The 24,537-nt window shown below is 40.0% G+C and overlaps 2 protein-coding genes across 7 annotated transcripts in view; one reads left to right on the top strand and one right to left on the bottom strand.

The window, feature by feature from the left end:
- Nucleotides 1-1,511: 1,511 nt before the first annotated feature.
- Nucleotides 1,512-11,709, top strand: SFRP4 (secreted frizzled related protein 4). The gene is made up of 6 exons (XM_002751348.7): nucleotides 1,512-2,236; nucleotides 3,559-3,639; nucleotides 3,733-3,798; nucleotides 5,915-6,113; nucleotides 8,858-8,921; nucleotides 10,857-11,709. Exons 1-6 carry the CDS (start codon nucleotides 1,792-1,794, stop codon nucleotides 11,040-11,042), a joined length of 1,041 nt encoding a protein of 346 aa, XP_002751394.3. The 5' UTR covers nucleotides 1,512-1,791; the 3' UTR covers nucleotides 11,043-11,709.
- An 8,201-nt stretch (nucleotides 11,710-19,910) lies between these two features.
- The window catches only part of NME8 (NME/NM23 family member 8), a 52,864-nt gene continuing 48,237 nt past the window's right edge, over nucleotides 19,911-24,537 (bottom strand). For all 6 annotated transcript variants that reach the window (XM_054237002.2, XM_035253190.3, XM_035253194.3 and 3 more), the window contains one exon: nucleotides 19,911-20,073. Coding sequence is in view for 1 of the 6 variants with exons in the window: in XM_035253194.3 (XP_035109085.2) it covers nucleotides 20,057-20,073 (17 nt within the window). In the remaining 5 variants the exon portion in view is untranslated. The remainder of the gene's footprint in view (nucleotides 20,074-24,537) is intronic.

Below are 24,537 nucleotides of genomic sequence, written 5' to 3'. Positions count from 1 at the left end.
TGTCGTGTGATATTTCACTAGCCTGGCTTGGCATCTTTGGAGGTTGAGACCTGTTCTGTAGGAATGTAGACTACCTTTCTAGAGGGGCTTGGCAGTGTAAGAACACCCCGGGCTTCCCCTAAATAAGAACCAGACTCTTTTGATGAACCCTGAAATGTATTGGTCCCATTTATCCTTTTAACTGACTAGGTTTAATTCATATTCCTTAAAAAATAAGATAACGCATTTGAAGTTCTTCGCTCCATGCCTTGACCACTGTAATCTCCCAATAGATGTCAGTTGTGCTTGTTGCTTCCTTGGCTGTTTTAATCCATAGTCTTTAGTTTTAATCCTTAGTCCAAACTAAACTAATTCGTAGGTTTAAGCTTTGGAGAGAAAAACTGTGCATGTTAAATTCAAGTTAAACTGTATTTTTAAAGATTAACATTCAGAGAACATGTTTCCATATTGCTGATGCCCTAGAAATTAGCATATAGCAGAAGTCTTACCACCTGAAGATTGATATACACTTAAAACAATAAAACCTCCCTTTTCTGTGGATAGCTGAGCCAGAAATTGGAATTACTACCTCTTCTTAACGCAAATAAGATAAAAGAGAAAGCAAAGCATACATACTTGCGTTCCATAGTACACAGCTTCTTATTCAACTCAAGCAACAGTCCCTGAGCACATCAAAAACCAAGATTTTAGGCTGCTGAGGTGGAAGTCCTTTGGTATGAAGGGTTAGAGCAGGGGAGACCTTTCAGACTGCACGTGTTTTCTCCTGGGTTCCACTAATGCCGGAGAAGGAAACAGGGAGTTAGAAGGAAGAGGGAATGTCGGAAGACATTTCTCAAGCTGGAAGATGCTAGCACACCTTACCCCAGCTCTGTTAAGTTTCTGGAGCAGAAACAAACCAAGTGCCATACTGGAAAAATGTCAGCCCAAAGTGTCTACTACAACAAACCACACTCCACACAACGAAGGGCGGAGTGGGGGTGACTTATACAATGTGTCCCTCCTGTTCCGATATTCACTGCATCTCCCTGCCCCGCAGGACAGTGTCCCAATTGTCCTCAGCGCTCCTCGTGCCACCTACTGGAGAAAGCAAATATGTTTCAGAATTAGAGGGCCGCAGAAGTTCCCGTTTCCCCCCAACTGTATACTTGGGAAAACTCTAAGGCAGAGGGAGCAAAGTTCAGTTTTCATTCCAAAGACTGTCATTCTCTCTCTTGAAATTCTCTCCCGCACCGTCTCTTATCCGGTGTCGAAAACAACTGCCAGAGGTTCTTTTTCTTGGTCCGAAGAAAAAAGACTGGCCAGACGAAAAAGGAGGGACTTTCGGGGGAAAGCAGGCTTCCAGCCCTGGGCTGCAGCCCGGAGGGGATGATGTCACCGCTTATGCATCGAGGGGCCTAGGGGTGGGGCGGCAGAGGGGGAGCCCGCGCCGCGCCTGCAGCTGCCAAGGGAGCGTTCTGAGCCCACGTCAGGGGAAGTGTCGGGATAAATAGGGTCCCGCAATGGCCGTGGCTGGCTGCGCTCCGAGCTGCGGAGTCCGGGACTGTAGCTGCCCGGGCGGGTTAGCGCCCCGAAGGCTGAGAGCTGGCGCTGCTCGTGCCGTGTGTGCCGGACGGCGGAGATCTGCAGCCGGACCCCGCGGCCCCGCTTTGCTACCCACGAGAGTTTGGGAAAAGAAACTCTCTTGCGCCCCGGAGAACTTCCTCCTCGGGGAAGGGACAGAGAGAGACGAGGGTGGCAGGAAGAGAAGGGCGCTTTCTGTCGGCCGGGGTCGTAGCGCGGGAGGGCAGTGCCATGTTCCTCTCCATCCTGGTGGCGCTGTGCCTGTGGCTGCGCCTGCCGCTGGGCGTGCGCGGCGCTCCATGCGAGGCGGTGCGCATCCCCATGTGCCGGCACATGCCCTGGAACATCACGCGGATGCCCAACCACCTGCACCACAGCACGCAGGAGAACGCCATCCTGGCCATCGAGCAGTACGAGGAGCTGGTGGATGTGAACTGCAGCGCCGTGCTGCGCTTCTTCCTCTGTGCCATGTACGCGCCCATCTGCACCCTGGAGTTCCTGCACGACCCCATCAAGCCGTGCAAGTCGGTGTGCCAACGCGCGCGCGACGACTGCGAGCCCCTCATGAAGATGTACAACCACAGCTGGCCCGAGAGCCTGGCCTGCGATGAGCTGCCTGTCTATGACCGTGGCGTGTGCATCTCGCCTGAAGCCATCGTCACGGACCTCCCGGAGGGTGAGGACTGAGGAAGGATGGAGGGAGGCAAGGAGGCTCCTGGGGCCGGGGCTGCCACTTGAGGACTGGATGGCCACGCCTAAGGCTGTCAGGGGCTTCTGAGGCTTGTAGGAGGTGGGAAGGAGTGGGGGAAACATTTCCTTCAGAAAAAGTCTTGTTTCCCCATAGGACTTTTAGGAGCTAGCGAAGAGCACTGCACCCCATAAAGAAAAAAAAAGCTCCCTTGCTTACAAAGGGAGCCTTCGACAATGTTTGCATTTATAGCAATAACAGAAATGATCATAGTAGTGAACAGCTGTTGCTATGTGTCTGAGAAAGTGTTAAACACATTACACGTTATTTGCTCATTTAATGCCCAAAGTAATCTCACCAGGCAGGTGCCAATACTTGGTCCATTTAGTGCTACTTCTTAAAAGGTTTTTGTTGTTATTATTATTATTTTTTTTTTCTGAAAAAGCTGCAATAGTCATTGCTTCCTACCAGGAGTGAGATTTGTAATTGCAGTTGTCCTGGAAAATTGTGAGGTCTGCTTCATGGTCATTGACCTGGAGCCAACTACTGTGGCCTTTTAGTTAACCCGATCTCTGCTTCCACTTCCTTCCTTTCTCTTTGGTCATTTGACTGCTTTTCTAGGAAGAAGAGGTTTAAATTCACTTCTTAAAATGAAACTTAGGAATATTTTTGCATTCTTTTATCCAGGCATCTTCTGACCCAGCTTACCCTACATTTTAAGAGACTATGGTATTTTTGTGCTAGAATCTATGAAGTTATACCTGAGAGCATGGCCTTAAACATGGAGGTGGAGCAGTTGAGTAAATGGGGTAAATTGAAACTCCTCTCTAATGCAGAGTTTTAGAAAAGAACATACTTGTTGTTTAACTTTTATAACTAATAGAGGGTTATGCTTGGTTTTGGTTATATACCTCTGAACGGTTTCTGCACTGTAAGGTATGAGGTGAGCATTTGGAAATCCACCGGTTATTTTGATTAATGTAAACTGTCAACTTTGAAAATCAACATTTTAATGTGGCTTTGGGAGAGAGTGATGTGATTTATCCAGTCTGGCTGTATATACCAGTGAGGTTAAGTGGATGTGCATTCACATCAGGTTGTGCTTGGATAAGCAAATATTCGCCCAAAGGATTCTTTCCTAAGCCCTGGATTCATTATGGAAGCAGAAGTCATCAATCACATGCCATTTTTACTATTAAGTACTATTCTTTTGTGATACTGTTAGTTGATATTTTCAGAGGGCTCCTTATTCCAGTGGGTGAACAGACCAAATCACCAGCCACGCCCATGTGGCCCTGTTTGTGTTTCAGATGTTAAGTGGATAGACATCACGCCAGACATGATGGTACAGGAAAGGCCTCTTGACGTTGACTGTAAACGCCTAAGCCCCGGTGAGTTCTGTCTTCACGGAGGCTCCCTCTACTTCTCCCTAGAGTGATGTCTGTACTCTTTCCAACTTTCTGCCTCTCTTTTGCCTTTTTTAGATCGGTGCAAGTGTAAAAAGGTGAAGCCAACTTTGGCAACGTATCTCAGTAAAAACTACAGCTATGGTAAGTCATCTGTTAAAGCCATTGACTTTTGAGTCTCGGTTCATTACAAAGCTGGAATCTCAGTAAGGTTGTTCTCACGAAAGCTACTCATAGAGTAAAGAAAACACAAAGTCGATGATTTTTCTAGCTAATTATGGGGATTCTAGGAACACATGGCACAATAACAACTACAAAATATCTTGCTTTTCTGGACAAATCAAGCGAAAAAAACAAAGGAAATGACCCAGGTGATAATAATTATATGCATCAGATTAAAAGTTTGACATCTTGATCCTTGTTGCCTTGGCAAAAAGTGCTGCTTAGCCCAGATGGCACATCCCACCTGCCCTCTTCCTGCGGGAAGAATGGGAGAATGATCCATGGGTCTCATCTGAGGGTGAAGGAATTAAGGCCCATAGGCCCAGAGAATTAAGATTTGCCTGCATATCCTTTTACTTGTGAACAGCTACAAATATTTAACATCTTAAAGAAAGTTGGAGAAAAAATGTTAATCACAAAATCCTATGGGTAAACTATGGAAATAGTTTAAATGCCCTCCTCTCTCTACTTGAAAGAACCATTCGACTTTGTCTTCCAAGAATATGTCAATTAATCATGATTTTTTTTTTTTTTTGAGGCAGAGTCTTGCTCTGCTGCATGCAGTGGTGTGATCTCGGCTGACTGCAACCTCTGCCTCCCAGGCTCAAGCCATTCTCCTGCCTCGACCTCCTGAGTAGCTGGGATTAGAGGCATCGCCACCACATCCAGCTAATTTTTGTATTCTTGGTAGAGATGGGGTTTCACCATGTTGGCCAGGATGGTCTTGAACTCCTGACCTCTGGTGATCTGCCCGCCTTGGCCTCCCAAAGTGCTGGGATTACAGGCATGAACCACCATGCCTGAAATGTTTTAAGTAATTTTAATTTCACTATTGTCATCTGAAAGTAAATTGAATAAAGTATGTTCTTTTTAAATTTGTTTTTCTTAAACATCCGTTTGGGCTGGTTTATATTTCATTGCATCTCTTAAGTTATTTCTGCTGAAATAGCATAAAGTGGTTTTGGGGAAATTGCTTATTTTGTTTGCTGACTTAGCTTTCATATTGCAGATTGAAATTTCATATCAGGAAGAAACTCTGGACATATATCAGACATGAAAGTAGGAGGATCACAGCAATATAAATATCTGAAAAAAATAAGCTCTTACAAAGCTATCAGATTTAAGAATCATATGTAGCCAATGTTCAGCTACAAAAAGTAGTTTATCTTTTCCAGTAGCTTTTTTTCTTAAAGACTGATCTATGCAGATACCATCCTAATCTGATTTACTTAGTCCCTCATCTGCCAAGGTCCGGGTTTAAATACTAATCTGAGTTTCACGTCACGTCGCTCTCTGCAGTGTTATGGTCTTGGAACAACCTTGATGATGAAATCATTTTGCATTCAAGTCCTCTGGTGTATTCATAAACTGGTTTCCTGAAATGGAATTCATGACGGACCCATGTTAGGCTGATTTACAACTCTCTGGGAGTCAGTAATTGCAAGAGACCACCGAAACCCGCATTTAAAACTTGGTCAGAGACAGAGGCACCTATAACAGTTCCGTCTCTGCTCGTAGTGGGTCTACTTTGTCAGTCTGTGAAATTAAAAGATTGAGAACGGTAGTCCCGAGAGACTCCCTCCAGTTCAAAAATGTTATGACTAATAACTATCTTTATAAAACAGAAGAAGCTCAAACATCAAATGGATGATTAAAGAGATGCAAACTGTAAGATGACTTCTGAATCTGAAAATATACAATCCTCACTTCAAATCACCACAAGGAAGAATACAAACAAATATATGTTTCTGTGAAGTTTTTACTGACCTGAAGGCAGAGCCAGAGACTAAAACCTGCTTTTCAGTTTGCTTTCCCATCTCGCAGTATACTCCAGTACATTTAAGACAATGTTGACAATATAGGACGCCATCCATTTACCATACGACTGTGGGCTTTTTGCCTACACTCAGGCCACTTGGACATAACCATAATTACAGGAGTGATTCTTTAAGAGAGGCTCAGAAGTTGGCGTGAATACACCATCCCTAGTTTTTCCCCGCAACCTTCAATAACACTTTTATCTATTTTTAAATTGCAGTTATTCATGCCAAAATAAAAGCCGTGCAGAGGAGTGGCTGCAATGAAGTCACTACGGTGGTGGATGTGAAAGAGATCTTCAAGTCCTCATCACCCATCCCTCGAACCCAAGTCCCACTCATTACGAATTCTTCTTGTCAGTGTCCACATATCCTGCCCCATCAAGATGTGCTCATCATGTGTTATGAGTGGCGCTCAAGGTAGGCACAGAGAGGCAGAAGGTACTGTCTGCATGCTGCTTAGAAAAACCTCAATCAATCTCAGTTAGCAGTCATGGTTTAAATACATAGCAAAAATATGCCAGTGGCTCTCTCTCTTTTTTAAAATAGTTTACCAGATGCCTCTGCTTAAATAGCATGTATTCTAAATATCAATTAATTCCTCATAGAATGAAGGAAAAATCAAACTATGCATATTTAAATAGAGTCTTTCAAAATCAATTTTAAAATTCATTAAGTGATTTCAAATTTTATAGGCAAGTCAATTATTTTAAGGAAGAACAATTCTTTTCAAATCTTTCAGACAGTTTTAGAGTGGCAAATACTGAATTTTTAAGGCCTCTTTAATAGCATACAGATCAAGTAAACAGGCATTTGAGAGTATCGGTCCCCATGTTTTCCATATAAACACATCATAATATTTGTTTGATTAAGTATTGCACAAACACACACGTACACACAAACTTTAAGGTGATTTCTGAATTGAATATGTGATTCTTAATTAGAATCATAAGGCAAATAAATATATGATTCACACACACTCATATACATACACACACATTCTAGAAGGGTGTGTTTGTCTCCCTGGCCTCTCTTTCCTTCTCATTTTTTTGGGTAGTGGTACATTCTTTGTACTATAAAGTCAAACTCTTGAGCCCAGCCTCCATGTTGGGTCCCATAAGTTGATGCAGTCTACTTCTCCAGCAAAATCACTCATTTTTACATAACAAGGCAGCCCTCATTCTCTGTTGTTCACGATCATCTGTTTCTCCTAGATATAGCCCAAGACTCTATTCCTCCAAAAAGAAACCACAAACACCTTTGGGAACTAACCTCACTTTTCTGTATTCTATCAGGACTCGAGTCCCCTCCCTACACCAAGTGTATCACCTTGTGTTCTTGGCTTTAAAGCCAGACTATGCTTATGTCTTGTCTCCCTCAAGAAGCAATCAGTAATTCTGAACTCATCTCTACCAAGGTGTTTGCATCTGCCGCAGTGCTAGAGATGGAAACTGGGGATATCAGGTTGCTAGTCATTACATTCTTTTTTATTTTTATTGCATTTTAGGTTTTGGGGTACTTGTGCAGAACATGCAAGATAGTTGCATAGGTACACACATTACATTCTATCTGGAGAGATGCATGAACTATAACCCATCCCAGTAAAAATATTTTTGGATGATTGGTATTTATGACCTCACAAATGATCCTAATAAATTGGTAAGGATATAAAAAGATGATTGTGAAAATAAGAGAGGAAATCTGCCTCATGAGAACTGCAAAACTGGTATAAAGCTACACTTGTTAAAATCATGTGATGTTAATAGTAGATATAAAGATAAATGAAACAGGAAAAACTCTTGAAACAGATTTTAATACATAAAATATAGTTTTTTATTATGAAGGAAATATGGCAAATCAATAGAAAATGAATGTATTATTTGATAAATGTTGAAATTATTTTATTTGTAAAAATAATTTTTTTAACTTTATAGTGCTATAAAATAAATTTCAAATGGATTAAATAGATAAATATTCTAAGAACTTTTAAAAAGGATAAAATTAGGTGAGCATGTTATATCTGAAAAGCAAAGTAATTTGTAAACATAAAAGTAATGTAAGAAATTACAAAGAAACATATCAATACACATATTTGACCACATACTATTGTACACATAAAAATCACAAATAATGATAGAAAGGCAAATAAAAATTGAGAATACTTGCAACAGATATGAAAAAATAATAATCATACTCTATAGAGTTTGTAAAATTAATATTTAAACATTGAGACCATGATATAGAAATATATGTATATAAATTTATATAGAGAAGTTCCAGAATACAAATAGTAGGTAAACATTTAAAAAATTATCCCCTTAATTCAAAATCCAAATAAAAACAAGATTTCATTTTCACCTAATTCTTAATGTTAGTGAACTGGATGAAAGCACAACCATTTTGAAAACAACTTGGCACTATTCATTTAAAATCTTTTTGAAAAATAGAGGCCCTGGCCGGGCGCGGTGGCTCACCCAGTGTAATCCCAGCACTTTGGGAGGCCGAGGCGGGTGGATCACGAGGTCAAGAGATCGAGACCATCCCGGTCAACATGGCGAAACCCCGTCTCTACTAAAAATACAAAAATTAGCTGGGCATGGTGGCGCGTGCCTGTAATCCCAGCTACTCGGGAGGCTGAGGCAGGAGAATCGCCTGAACCCAGGAGGCGGAGGTTTTGGTGAGCCGAGATCGAGCCATTGCACTCCATCCTGGTAACAAGAGCGAAACCCGGTCTCAAAAAAAAAAAAAAAAAAAAAAAAGAGGCCCTTTGATTCAGTTTTAAAAATCTGTCTTAAGGAAATAATAAACCAGTGCACACCACTGTATATAGGGTTATTCAATGCAACACTGGTAATCCTAGCTAAGCACAAAAGGAGTTTAGCAGTAAAGACATGGCTAGATATATTATGGCTGTCCATATTCATATTATCATTATATGTTTGAATTATTCTAACTACATCAGAAAGTGTATATAATATAATGACAAAAGGAAATTTTCAGATGATCTAAATACATAACGTAATCTACAAATAGATATTGTTACAAGGAGGAATGAGAGAAAACAACGATAAAATATAAATGGTGGATAATTTTTTACAATCTCTGTATTTTTAGCTTTTTACTTTTGTATTAAAAAGCTGCTTATTAAGATAACTTTTTTTCAGGATGATGCTTCTTGAAAATTGCTTAGTTGAAAAATGGAGAGATCAGCTTAGTAAAAGATCCATAGTAAGTATCACGAGCAACACTGTGAAGAAGGATGTAAATGCATGTCAAGGATTTTTTTAGAATTTGGGAATTCTTCCCATTCTCTCATCTCCAAGCTCTCATAAGTGCCAGCAATAGCAACAGGATTTGTCTTTTGAATAAGCAGTCAAGAGTGTAGTTATTCTCACTCAGACTTTTTACTGGGAAACTATCATTCTACTCCAAAGGTGATTTAGTTGTGTTCAATACTAATGTGCTGGTTATTTCCAAATTAAATGAGCTTTTTGTTTTTTAATTACATTTAATTGTTTTAGTGAACCATGAAATACTTAAGCAAACAACATCTATTGAGATGAAAACTGACATATATTTGAAGGTGTGGGAATACCTAGTTCTAAAACTTACCCTAGCACGATACATAGCAGAATCTTTTCCTGTGTTTACAATAATTTAAGTCTTTTGTCAAAAATCATTTGCAAAAAGTAATAGTTTTGCTGTCAAATCTATGATTTATGTGGTAACATCATAGAAATATTGGTAATTCAATTAGAGGAGTTAGAATAACTTTTTGCCCAGAGATGTGAAATTATACCAATCTAAAGATATCAGGTAATTGGTGTGAAATTTTTTAAGCATCCCTTCTCTGCAAAATATTTTCATATATATTCAGAAGAATTTGTGTTTACAGATTCACAAAAACATATTGCTATTGCCTATGCTCTCTTAGTTTGCACCAATAAAAAGTCCCAGGCAAGAGAAAAGTACGTATTAATAACTGAGTTATGGAGAACGCAGTTAGAACACAGCCTCCCCTAGTCAATGTACTTCTGAATAAGAGAACCAAACACTATTGGCTAAATCAGAGCTAAAAACTCATGAGCTTCTCAGGAGATGCTCAGTTCTATTAGACAGAAAATTCTAGCAGGATTGGTTATCTGGTTTCCGGGACTATTGTAGATTAGAAGCATCAATACAGAAGGCAAGCAGACCTTGAGAACCTGGGCTTGCCGAGAGGAAAGCTTTCAATAATTACAGCTGTGGGGACCATTTACTTTTGCAGCACATTTTCCGATATACTTCAGTAAGAATTTGAAAATATCACCACATGACAGCAACATATAGTAATGAGTTTATTATTTTAGAATAGACTAAAATTGTGTCGTAGCACAGTGGGGACAATGTTTTTCTTTTCATTGCTTCCTAGTGCCTAGAATAATTCCCGGCTAATGACTGTGCTCTATCTTTTAGATGAATGAAATATACTCTAACCAAGCAAGGACATCTATGTTATAAAGCAGTGTCAATTCAAGTGGACTCACTTTTTATTGTTCCTTACCTGAGCTATTTAAAGAATAACTTTTTTGCTATCAGAGAAACTTGATTTTTCAGAATGACTTGTTTCCCAGTGGTTCTGGATAGCTAGCACGTTCACGGATGACTAGGTGTAGAAGGGGCCTCTGTCTTCCTTTGGATGTGGAAGAATGAAGTGGACAAACCCCTGGCTTCCCAGTGACATGGGGTAAACTAATGCTAGTAACCATGAAATAGGAGCTCCTTTGAAGGCTTTGCACTGTAGGAATGTTGCATTATGGCTCTAGTGATCAAAAGTGCATGGGTGAAGGCCTCAGGCTCTGGAGTCAGAGTCAGAGTGGGTAAATACGAATCCTGGCTCTGACATTTGCCAGCTCTGTGGCCTGCAAATAACCTCTTTGTGCTTGTTTCCTGCCCTTGCCAATGATGCCTATTTAGAAGGACTGGTGTTTCAATGAAATGGATGTGTGTGAAAACGTCATCATACACTGAGCACTTTCTAAGTCACCTGGTATGATAAGTGCTTGAGGTAGACTTGCCATCATTAGTATATTACAGTGAAAAATTTGCCTTAATTCTAATATTGGCTGAACAGCATAAAGGGGTGAGATGATCTGATAGTCACGTTTACAAATTGCCTTCCAGCAGTGGGAAGAGAGGCTGCGGGAACAGCGGAGAACAATTCAGGACAAGAAGAAAACAGCAGGGCGCACCAGTCGTAGTAATCCCCCGAAACCAAAGGGAAAGCCTCCTGCTCCCAAACCAGCCAGCCCCAAGAAGAACATTAAAACTAGGAATGCCCAGAAGAAAACAAACCCGAAAAGAGTGTGAGCTAACTAGTTTCCAAAACGAGACTTCCGACTTCCTGACAGGATGAGGCTGGGCATTGCTTGGGACAGCCTATGTAAGGCCATGCACCCCTTGCCCTAACAACTCACTGCAGTGCTCTTCATAGACACATCTTGTAGCATTTTTCTTAATGCTATGCTTCAGTTTTTCTTTGTAAGCCATCACAAGCCATAGTGGTAGGTTTGCCCTTTGGTATAGAAGGTGAGTGAAAGCTGGAGGAAAAGGCTTATTGCATTCAGAGTAACCTGTGTGCATACTCTAGTCTGTGTGGGGAAAACAATGCTTTTTACAATTTGACCTAATATGTGCATTGTAAAATAAATGCCATATTTCAAACAAAACATGTATTATTTTTACAATGTGTTTTATTTCTCTTTGACTTCTCTTGTTACAATGTTAGTGATGTTTTAAAATGTAATCAAAAATATAGTGCTTCTAAGAAGGAAAGGTAGTAGAATGACTGTCTAAAAGATCTTTATGTGTTTATGGTCTGCAGAGGACTTTTGTGATGAAAGGGGAGTTTTTAAAAATCTAGAGAAGTAGCATATGGAAAATTATGACATGTCTTTTTTACAATGACTTCTGCTCTGTTTTTAGCTAGAAACTCTAAAAACTAAAATACTAATAAAGAAAAATAAATTTTAAAAAAGAGGCAGACAATGTCCAATTTCTGTTTTCTGGTTACCTGATTTCACGATCATGATGCTTCCGGTAAACACACTCTTAAGTAGCACTAGAAAGAGTCAGTTTGCCTGTACTGTTAGGAGTTAGGCACGAATTAGTTGGCTAACACTCGAGTATTTTATACCCACAAGAGAGGTATGTCACTCATTTCACTTCCCAGGACATCCACACTGAGAATAATTTGACAAGTGTAAAAATGACCTTCATGTGAGTGCCAAAAATTTGTTTTCCTCACTTAAACATTTTCTTTGCCTAAATACGTGTGAGAGGAGTTAAATGTAAATATACAGAGAGGAAAGTTGAGGTTTCGTCTCTGAAATGAGAATTATTTGACGGTTGGGATACTTTAATCAGAAAAAAAGAACTTATCTGGTAGTATTTTATCAACAAATGTCATGCTTGTGGATAATTGGAGGCATTTATTTAAAAAACAATTTTATTGGCCTTTTGGTAACACAGTAAGCACGTGTTCTTTATAAGGCATTCGATAAATGCAAAATGTCAAAAGGAAATAAAATCCTATCTAATCCTACTCTCTACTACACAGAGGTAATCACTATTAGTATTTTGGCATATGATTCTCCAGGTGTTTCTTACGCACTTATAAAATGATTTGAACAAATAAAACTAGGAACCCACTATACACGTGTTTTATAACCTGCCTCCTTTGCTTGGTACCTTATTGAGATAAGTTTTCATGTCAAGAAAGTGGATACCACCTCATTTCTGAGAGCTGTGGTATATTCCATAGCATGCATTGCTCAACAAACCCATGAGCTATTGGGTACTCAGGATGTTTACTAACCGATCATACTGAGTAAACATCTCAATAGCCAAACATCTGTGCACATCCTTCATCAGTACCTTGGGATACATTTGTTTAAAAAGCATTGTTGGGCCAAGGAGTATGCTCAGCAAGGAAAATTCTTGATTATGTTGTCAATTATGCCCCAGAATCCTTTGACCATCGGTATATGGAAATGCTGACTTTCCAACCCCTCACTAAGATTGTTTCTCCTTCCACATATTTGTTATAAATTTAAAGTTGGAACTGGTGGCCACTTTGGGCAAACCTCCTCCCTTCATCTGTGAGCCATCAGCTGACAATATTCTTAGCACTTCCTACACTCCTGGCAGCTGGGACACAGTGATTTGAGCACCTCAAAGTATATAGATAAATGGATGAATGGTTAGACAGAGGATAGATATATGGATGGATGGATGGATAGATAGATAGGTAGATAGATAGATAGACAGATTTCTTAACTGCCGGAAAAGCCTATATAACCTCCATTTTTAGTGAATCAAACTTAATAACATAACTGGTTAACTACAGGAACTGAAGACTTAGAGTATAGCAGAGCTGCCAATAGATGCTCCCTGCCTAGCCTCCTTTTAAGATATATGAGAAATTACATAAATAGCCTTAGTTCTTACTTCCCAGTTCTAAACCAATGCAGTCTGACCCCACTTTTGGTTTCTCTCCTTGTATACCTATAAGATTGTCTATTGCATTTTTACAAAAAAAAAAACCCTTACTAGCTTAAGGGTGTTTCTGGCCGGGGGGAACCAGTCCCTGAATAAAAAAGAAGGGCACATTTTTAACTGCAAGTTTCTACCTGCTACTATCACCAATTCAAAAAGCAAAAATGGTTATTTGGAATCATGGAATTAAAAGGCTGAATGAGACCTCAGAAGTCATCATCTCGCTTGTTGGAGAATGGCTGTGTAAGTTTGTCTGATTTCTTGCACAAAGTTAGAGACAGATCTGGGCCCTCAAATTTCCTGAATTTTAATTTACTGGTCCAAAGTGCACTGATTTTTTGGTAACATAAATCTGGGCTGCTAGAGGGACTACTCATTTATCACCATAGAAAGATTATTAACCATAATATCAGTTAATTGTCAATTGTGTGATTTAACTGACAAGGAAGCATGCCATGTTCTCCAGATAAATGAATTACCCGAGATAGATCTACTTTAATTTAAAGTACCCCAAAGAAGAGGCTGAACTCTAGGATATCAATGGAATATCCCCCCTTATTGTTCAGACAACAGAGATAAGCAAAAAATAAGATAAAACAAAAACACACAAAATGTCAAAGTAGCTACTCAAAACGTCAAAATTAGCATATGGGTGTGAATTCCTCTGGGCTTTCTTTGTGTTTTGTGTAGGAACTTGATAAGGTAGTATGAAAGTTGCTGCATGTGAAGAATGCAACAGTAGGTTTATATTGCACAGTTGCATAATTTGGATGTATCAGAGTTTATTTAACCAATAATTTGTGAAAAATGACTTTTTAAATTATACTTTAAGTTCCAGGGTATGTGTGCAGAACATGCAGGTTTGTTACATAGGCATACATGTGCCATGGTGGTTTGCTGCATCCATCACCCCATCATCTACATTAGGTATTTCTCCTAATGCTGTCCCTCCCTTAGCCACTCACCCCCTGACAGGCCCCAGTGTGTAATGTTCCCTTCTCTGTGTCCATGTGTTGTCATTGCTCAACACCCACTTATGAGTGAAAACATGCCATGTTTGGTTTTCTGTTCTTAGGTCGGTTTGCTGAGAATGATGCATTCCAGCTTCATCCATGTCCCTGCAAAGAACATGAACTCATCTTTTTTTATGGCTGCATAGTATTCCATAGTGTATATGTGCCACATTTTCTTTTTCCAGTCTATCATTGATAGGCATTTGGGTTGGTTCCAAGTCCTTGCTATTGTGAACCATGCCACAATAAACATATATGTGCATGTGTCTTTATAATAGAATGATTAATAATCCTGTGGGTATATACCCAGTAATGGGATTGCTGGGTCAAATGGTATTTCTGTTTCTAGATCCTTGAGGAATCGCCACACTGTCTTCCACAATGGTTGAACTAATTTACACTCCCAACAGTGTAAAAGTGTTCCTGTTTCTCCACATTCTCTCCAGCATCTGTTGTCTCCTGATTTTTTAATGATCACAGTTATCTCAACCTGGTTTTGATTTGCCTTTCTCTAATGACAGTGATGATGAGCTTCTTTTCATATGTTTGTTGGCTGCATAAATGTCTTCTTTTGAGAAGTGTCTGTTCATATCCTTTGCCCACTTTTTGATCGGTTCTTTGTTTTTTTCTTGTAAATTTGTTTAAATTCTTTTTGATTCTGGATATTAGCACTTTGTCAGATGGGTAGATTGCAAAAAAAAAAAAAGTTGGTGGCATCATGCTGCCTGACTTCAAACTATACTATAAGGCTACAGTAATCAAAACAGCATGGTACTAGTTCCAAGACAGACATATAGAACAATGGAACTGAACAGAGGCCTTAGAAGTAATGCCTCACATCTACAACCATCTGATCTTTGACAAACCTGACAAAAAAAGCAGTGGGGAAAGGATTCCCTATTTAATAAATGGTGTTGGGAAAACTGACTAACCATATGCAGAAAGCTGAAACTGGATCCCTTCCTTACACCTTATACAAAAATTAACTCCAGATGTATTAAAGACTTAAACATAAGACCTAACACCATAAAAACCCTAGAAGAAAACCTAGGCAATACCATTCAGGACATAGGCATGGGCAAAGACTTTATGACTAAAACACCAAAAGCACGGACAACAAAAGCCAAAATAGACAAATGGGATCTAGTTAAACTAAGGAGCTTATGCACAGTGAAAACGGACTTTTAAATGTGGTTCTCATGTCATGCCAGGGTAGGATAGGAGTTTGGGACACAAATACTTTCCTTCATTATTCAATACTCAAGACCATAAAAAATGTTGTAATAAAAGAGTGCGAAAGAGTGCAAGGCATAAATGTTTTCTGTATTTTGTCTAATGAACATGTGTTACTTTTATAATTATCAGACACTTCAAAAATATTATCAGACATGGATATATTTAGAATGTAGCTTGGTTTAAAAACATTTAGACATGCTAATTTGAAAACTATTCCCTTGCTTATATATGTTTTCCTCTGGTTCCTCAGAGAAGCAATTGCCAAAACAGAATTAAATGTGCAAAGTGCCTGTGGGAGAGAATGGTGAGGGATCTGAGTAGGGCTGGGAGAGCTGCCAGAACACAATGGTCGCCCACCCTGAGTGATGGGGAGAGGAAAGAGAGAAGAAAGGTTGAGTAGAAGCATTCCGGACTGCTGCAACGTCTCAGGAAGGTGTGTCAAGGCTACTTGGGCGTCTTGAGGGGTCAAGGGGGTCATCTGTCAAAGGGGTCCCTCTTCTCCCAGGGACAGCTCTAAGTATTCTGTTGTGCTCTGTCTCTGAGTGGGAGCGACCCATAGGTAGTGTGGTCTTGCTGCAAAGGTGGCAATAAACTTCAGGGTGCAGAGCTAGAATCCTTGTCAATATGGCCCCTACAATTGGAGGTTGCGATTTATATTCTTATGGTCATCACACTTGACAATCATGAAAATATTAAAATTTGGCCACCTCATTTTTCCAGCACAATCTATAAGGGAGTGTCAAGAAACAGAATGTCTCTGTCAATTTCTGTAACCGGAAGCCATACACTAATCCCTCAGCCTTGGACTTTTATCTCCATGCTTTTTCATGTCTTTTTCTTTTCAAACTTATTGAACAAAGAGTATGTTGATCACCACTACAGATCTTACGGTATTTATTTGCTCTGCTACCTGAGAGAAATCTCTTTCACTGAAATGTAAGAAAATATTTTTAAAGAGGTAATTCATGGCAAGAGCAAAGTCATAGTAGGTAATTTTGCCTTTACATCATAATTCTAATATGTTTAGTTGTGAAATTTGTACGAGAACAATTTTAGAACTAAAACATGCAGCTGCAGTATCTCAATAAGAACAACTTTATAATGGCTAGTATGGCTCATTTTAATGACATGTTATGAAAAGGGAAAACAATTAAATTGTTTATAAACAATTAAATTCAGCTCACAGGGAGAGCTTATAATCAAGGAGTATTCCTAAATCTCATAAAATTATAAGAACTTGAATAATACAACAAGGTGCAAAGAACTGAAGTTAAGCCAAAAAATGGTATCATGAATAAAATTTTGCCATGGTACCAAAATAAATCTAAAATAAAACTGTGGATTCAAACTGATGGACTTTAAAAATTCATTAACATTTTAATGTTAATTCTAATAGTTCAAAGCATTTATTATAGCACTGAAGTATTTCAGCAGCTGAAAATCAGTAGACAATTGCCGAGTCATGTTTCTCCCTTTTTGGAAAGCATAAGACGTCTGGCTTTGGAGGTCATCCAAAGTAGCTTCCAATGGATGAGCAGGTTCAGACACAGTTCAGATAGGCATCAGTGTCAGGAATCCCTTTCAGTATCCAGAAAGGGCACCAAGACTGTCCAGCTAGCGGGCTACAAATAGAGGATGGCATATTTTACAAAATCTATTCATTTTCCATAAGCCATCCAAAGAAAGTGCTGGAGAGCATTAGGCTCTAATCAAGAATGCTTTGAGTGTCCTGTCACAGAACTGGACTGAGTGCAGCCATCAAAGAGACTCTGGCTTTAGGGTCAAGGTGCACGACTGAGTCAGTACTAAAGAATGGGGACTGGGCCGGGCGCGGTGGCTCAAGCCTGTAATCCCAGCACTTTGGGAGGCTGAGGCGGGTGGATCACGATGTCAAGAGATCGAGACCATCCTGGTCAACATGGTGAAACCCCGTCTCTACTAAAGATACAAAAAATTAGCTGGGCATGGTGGCACATGCCTGTAATCCCAGCTGCTCGGCAGGCTGCGACAGGAGAATTGCCTGAACCCAGGAGGTGGAGATTGTGGTGAGCCGAGATGGCACCATTGCACTCCAGCCTGGGTAACAAGAGCAAAACTCCGTCTCAAAAAAAAAAAAAAAAAAAAAAAAAAGAATGGGGACTGTTCTGTCCGGGGAAATTCATGTAGACACTGACCTCTTCCCAGCAAAGTTATCCTCATGTGTTTGCTGTTGGAATAGAGGTGCTTTCTGCACAGCTGTCCCATGGCCTACTTACTGAGCCCATCCCAGAAGACAGCTGTGCAGAAGGGAATGGGACGCACATCCCCACCTTCATAAGTATCTCATGTGCTGACAGTTCTCAGCCCCGAGCTCCAATTTTTCCTACTGATTTTTCAGGCCTTACTTTCCTCAGCCACAGTGGCCCAGGCCATGCTTTTACTACCTAAAGTTTAGCCGAAATTCAAGGCCAGACCATTTAGCAGAAGACCTGGTGACTTTCTAGCCTTTTCAAATTTTTCTCCCCCAGGGCAGGAAGATATTTCCAAGTGCTGCTATCCCCAGTCCTTACATGCCTGCCCCTTGCTGCTGTGTTCCACCCACTAAATGCAATCACCTCGAGACCAAGACGAGCTCTAATTTCTCTTTACACATTGATTATTAGATTTCTGGCTACTTCCACTCGAAAGAAATGGCCTTTCTCTATGTCTTGTGTGTGAAATCTCTATCCAGCTTTAGTCACATAGACACACAACTGAGTGTACCTTGCCATCTTCTGGTGAAATACGGTATCACTTTTAAGAGAGTCTTTCCCAAGGCATTCAAAGGTCTGGACCATTTTATATATACATATATTTTTTTAAGTTACAGGTTACACGGACAGATTGTGCAGGTTTGTTACATAGGTATATACGTGCCATTGTGGTTTGCTGCATCCATCAAGTGGGCAAAGGATATGAACAGACATTTTTCAAAAGAGGACTTTCATGCAAGCAACAAACATGAAAAAAAAGCTCATCATCAGTGGTCATTAGAGAAATACAAATGAAAACTACACTGAGATACCATCTCATGCCAGTCAGAATGGCGATCATTAAAAAACCTGGAGACAGATGCTGGAGGGGATGTGGAGAAATAGGAACGCTTTTACACTGTTAGTGGGAGTGTAAATTAGTTCAACCACTGTGGTCTGGACCAGTCTTGAGGCAATAGGAGTGTGCCACTTAGCACATTGTATTATGAAAATCCAAATACTATTAGGCCATGTAAAGCAGCAGACAATAATATTCAAGATGTGGGAGCAGGGAACGTGAAGAAGTGGGGAAACTGAAAACATTTACTGCACTTATTTCTCTGTACAATCTAAAGCAAGCCAATAATTGATTTATCTTATTTTTGTAATGCATTCTGGAGAAAGATTGAGAAGTATCCTTGCGGATAACTTCCATGTGCATAACTCGATTTTGCATAATTTAACTCTGTTCACAGGCATGCTTCGCAAACATTATGTTGGAATGTGAAAGTATTGCAGTGAGTGATCTGTTACTCATGTGGAAGGATCAAAGCTTGTGAGTGTCTTAATTTTATTAACATTAGAGTTAAGAACTTAGACTGGAAACTTAACCATTTCACAACATTGTTCTCACTCATTTGCAACCTAATATTTCCCCTGAGTGGAATGAAAAGGAGGGTGTCACAGCTAACATGACGGGAACCACATATTACTCTGGCTATGGGCTTAAGAGCATATCACTACAGAAAACATCATTCAGAGTACATCGTGAGAGCGGAAAATAAACAAAAAGAAAATTGGCCTATTACCTTCTTGTATTATCTTACAATCAGAGAGTTAGGTTTACTGCCTGCACTGTATTATAGCTTGTAAATTATATGAGTCTGTATGTCATCTTTTCTGCAAGAAAGTTTAGAGTAAAAATTTTGACCAATTTTTTAAGTATACATTAGGCAGCATGCATTTGTATTTACCTCCACTTTTGGCTTTATTTGACCTCATCTACTCTCTTCTTCCCTACATTCCACATTCTTCCCTCAATTATCCTGTTGTGTATTGTGTGCATTTATTTTTATTTTATTTATTTATTTTTTTTGAGACGGAGTTTCGCTCTTGTGACCCAGGCTGGAGTGCAATGGCGCGATCTCGGCTCACTGCAACCTCCGCCTCCTGGGTTCAGGCAATTCTCCTGCCTCAGCCTCCTGAGTAGCTGGGATTACAGGCACGCGCCACCATGCCCAGCTAATTTTTTGTATTTTTAGTAGAGACGGGGTTTCACCATGTTGACCAGGATGGTCTCGATCTCTCGACCTCGTGATCCACCCACCTCGGCCTCCCAAAGTGCTGGGATTACAGGCGTGAGCCACCGCGCCCGGCCGTATTGTGTGCATTTATATACCTTAAATCTTTTCTGGAAGATCTGGGAAAAATAAACATTAAGATTTGCTCGGGGATAACGTTTTTATTGTTATTATGCATAGCCATGCATTTTTGTATCTTGAGATGAGTCTTCCTTCAAAGCATGTTTTTCTTATTATTCCTCCCAGGAAGCTGTGCCGAATGACTATATGTCGATGTGAACTTTGTATTATCTTCTCCAAGTTCCTAGGAAAAAGACAGAACGCACTTAATAAGATGAATGAAGAAAGAGTTTAGGGAGATCGTTGTTATTGCTATTGCTGTATCTTGTTTGAAACAAAATTTCCTTTATGTACTATCTCTTTAAGAGCTTTATTAAAAGCTTACTTCTTTTTCTTCAACTTTATTTTAAGTTCATGGGTATGTGTACAGGATGTGCAGCTTTGTTACGTAGGTGAAGGTGCGTCATGGGGGTTTGCGGCACAGATCATCCCGTCACCTAGGTGTTAAGCCCAGCATCCATTAGCTATTCTTCCTGATGCTCTCCCTCTCCCAGCTCCCACCGGCAGGCTCCAATGTGGGTTGTTCCCCACCATGTGTCCGTGTGTTCTCGTCTTTCAGCTCCCACGTATAAGTGAGAACATGCAGTGTTTGGTTTTCTGTTTCTGTATTAGTTTGCTGAGGATAATGGCTTCCAACTGTGACCATGTCCCTGCAAAGGACATGATCTCATTCCCTTTTACGGCTGCATAGTATTCCATGCCATATACGTACCACATTTTCTTTATCCAGTCTATCACTGGTGGGCATTTAGACTGAGTCTATGTCTCTGCTATTGTGAATAGTTCTGCCATGAATATACATACACGTGCATGTATCTTTGTAATAGAAGGATTTATATTCCTTTGGGTATATATCAGTAATGGGATTGCTGGGTCAAATGGTATTTCTGGTCCTAGGTATCTGAGGAATCAGCACACTGTCTCTCACAATGGTTGAACTAATATATACTCCCACCATGAAGCCTTACTTTTAATCAAGGGTTTCGATGTTAGGATTACATGCATTTTCTTTTAAAATGTAAAACTAGTCTAATTTTATATCATTTTAGAAGGGGTTTTGAAGACTTATCTTGCAAGAGCTTTTGTGCTTGTCTGAAAAATAATTCTTATTTCCCTATTTTTGTTCCTTTTCTTTGTCCTGGCAGTATGTCAGCGTGTGTGTGTATAAAATTGTCATCACAACCATTAAGTGTACAAATCAATGGTATTAGTGACATTTACATGGTTTGCAAATGTTACCACAAACTATTTCCAAAATACTTTGTTAACTTAAAAAAACTCTGTATCCATTAAACAATAACTTACAATTTCATCCTTTCTTCATCCCCAAGTCTATAATTTACTTTTTATTTCTATAGTTGCCTATTCTAGGTACCTCATACAAGCAGAAACATACAGTATGCATTCTTCTGTGTCTGACATTTCATTTAGCAAAATGTTTTTGATATTCATCCATGTTGCAGTATGTATCAATACTTTATTCCTTGGCTAAATAATATTTATTTATTAATGGCCAAAAAATATTCGTTGTATGTTTATACCACACTTTGTTCATTGTTCTGTTAATGGACACTTGGGTGGTTTCTGCCTTTTGGCTATTGTGAATACTTTTTCTATAAACATTAGCGTACAAGTGTATGTTTGAGTCCCTGTTTTCAGTTCTCTTGGGAATACACCTAGGAGTAGAACTGATAAGTCAAATAATGATTCTATGTTTAACATTTTAAGAAACTGTACCACACAAGTACTCAGAAGATGTACCATTTTCCATTCCCACCAGCCCAAACTGACTGTGGGTTTTTCTATCACTGTGCACTGTTTCCAAGCAATGCTCACTCTTTTTCCACCCTGAATGGTTTCCCAGTCAGGTAAAACAGAGATGAATACCTTGTCCCAGGCTGCAGAAAGGTTAAAACACACAAACACTATCATTTGTGAATCAGATCTGCTCTCTTCTCTCTGGAACCAGAGATAGGGTCCCGGCCTGGGAACACAGACTGCGGTCTTCAAGCTGGAGTTGTGGGACAAGCAAAAGTGCCACACAGCTTTCATAACATTCTTAAGTTGCCTTTGTGTTGATCCAGCATTTTTTTTTTTTTTTTTGAGACGGAGTTTCGCTCTTGTTACCCAGGCTGGAGTGCAATGGCGTGATCTCGGCTCACCACAACCTCTGCCTCCTGGGTTCAGGCAATTCTCCTGCCTCAGCCTCCCGAGTAGCTGGGATTACAGGCACGCGCCACCATGCCCAGCCAATTTTTTGTATTTTTAGTAGAGACGGGGTTTCACCACGTTGACCAAGATGGTCTCGATCTCTTGACCTCGTGATCCACCCGCCTCGGCCTCCCAAAGTGCTGGGATTACAGGCTTGAGCCACCGCGCCCGGCCCCAGCATTCTTTTGGTTGCTGTGAACCCTTGATTATTTTCCAGGTTCTGACAAATTTGGTTCTGACAGTCTCTGGTTGTTTATTCAACATTCCTATAGAAGGACAGGAGCTTAGAGCTGTCTTCCTCACCATGTTGCTGACACCACTTCAGTGAATCATTCTTGATGTCCCTGCTCTGCGAGTTTGACTTACACTCCATTAAAATGCTCTCTACCTAACATGAGCAAGACACAACTCATAGTATTTCCCTCTAACTTGCTTCTCTCTTCTGGGCCCCTGTCTAGGAATGGTTAGATCCTTTTTTCAGGTACTCAAGTTAAGAAGCTTTCTCTTTTCCCACTTATTCGGTAGAGTGCTAGTCAATCAGAACTGTGGATGCCATGCAGACTTCTAAGACTTATCTGATCATTCCACTTATGACAAAGCTTATTTTTTTCTAAATTAGCCCAGGCTTTATCATAGTTCATTTTGATTATTGCAATGCCCCCTGCCTGGATAGTTTTGCATTTCATTCCCCCTCTCTCCACTTCCTGTATGCATCTGCCCAAAGAACTCATGCTTACCTCTAGTTACCCTAAGACACACGTTCATTTTCTATCCCTTGCTCTTGGAGTCATTAGTTCCTTTAGGCCAGGAACAAGGACTGCATATATTCATCCCTGCAACAGTTTCCAGCATATGAAATGGGCTAAGCAAATGATTCCTGAATGTCTGAAACAGACCCACAATACCAGCCCTCAGAGTGATCTGACACGGTGTAGTATACATAGTAAGACAGGAACCAGCAAAATGTCTATGCGTGTCAGTATATATGTACATAAATATATATACACACACATGTAGATCTACAGTTGCTTAAAAACTTTCAAAAGTGAATTCTCTTTCTTGTTTCCTCATCTCTGATTTTGAAAATGCTACCCATTCTTCAAGGTCTATTTCATTTCTTACTTTCTCCAGCTCCTAACGATGGAACATATACCTGCCAATTCAGCACTGAATTCCACTAATTGGAAATCCCCTATATCAGTCCTATTGCTTCCCCCATCACCAAAGGGAGGGATATGTGGATGTTAGGAGAGAGACGGGAGAAGCAACAGAAGCTATAAACAGAGTGTAGCTTCAATGACAGCCCCACCCTGCCAGCCACTCTTCACCGACATGCCTGGTGGTGGTGATGATTAAATGCTGTGTCTGTGAGTTTCATCACTCCATTAGATTTGCATTTCCTGAAGGTAGCAACCTTCATCAACTAGTTTTGTATTAATCAAGAACCCACAGTTCAAGTAGACATATGATACATATTTTCCCAACATAAATTTCCATGGGCTGTGAAATCATGCCTTGGTCTGCTATTGAGTCAGACTTTTGAAATAAACTGTGTTATGCTAGAAGTAACTTTTATTTTATACACCTGATGTGTCAACACACTAGGAAAATTATATCCTAAATGACAATACTAAGAAAGTAATTCACTCTTCTCTCCCTAAAGAAGCTTGTTGGGTATGCAGGGGTTTCTCAGTTTCACAGTGCTTTTTCCTTACGCTCTAGAAATTGACTCTCAGTTTGGCTCATCCAAGAGGAGACACCACTCCACACACAAACAGGCTGTGCGGTCATATTCAAGTCAGCAGCCAGAGCCACGTGGTGGACATTGGTGAGCCTGCTCTTTGAAAATAAAGAAAGCCAGTTTGATGAGCAAAGTGACCCATCTTGCCCTTCATCTCCTGCACTGTTTAGTAAACAGGAGATTCAATGAACTTACTTATTCTGCAGACCTCTATCCAATAAGTACTTATTTGCCAAGGCATGGAAACAATATCCTTTTGCTTTATGATTTCTACTCTTCTATTACATTATCATATATCATGAAGAGGTAGTTAGTAGGTTCTAAATGTCCAAATAATTAGAGAACAGAATACAGGTTGCTGGATAAAACTTTGGCCATTCAGGTGATTGTTAAAAACTCAGGAAACAATAGATGCTGGTGAAGCTGCGGAGAAATAGGAATGCTTTTACACTGTTGGTGGGAATGTAAATTAGCTCAGCCATTGTGGAAGACAGGGTGGCGATTCCTTAAGAATCTACAACCAGAGATACCACATAACCCAACAATCTCACTACTGTGTATATACCCAAAGGAATATAAATCACTCTTCCATAAAGACACATGCACACGTATGTGTATTGCAGCAATATTTACAATAGCAAAAACATGGAACCAACCCAAATGCCCATCAATGATAGACTGGATAAAGAAAAGGCG

The sequence above is a fragment of the Callithrix jacchus genome, chromosome 11 (genome assembly GCF_049354715.1).
Source record: "Callithrix jacchus isolate 240 chromosome 11, calJac240_pri, whole genome shotgun sequence".
Classification (NCBI taxonomy): domain Eukaryota; kingdom Metazoa; phylum Chordata; class Mammalia; order Primates; family Cebidae; genus Callithrix; species Callithrix jacchus.
This window is presented reverse-complemented; position numbering and strand designations above follow the sequence as displayed.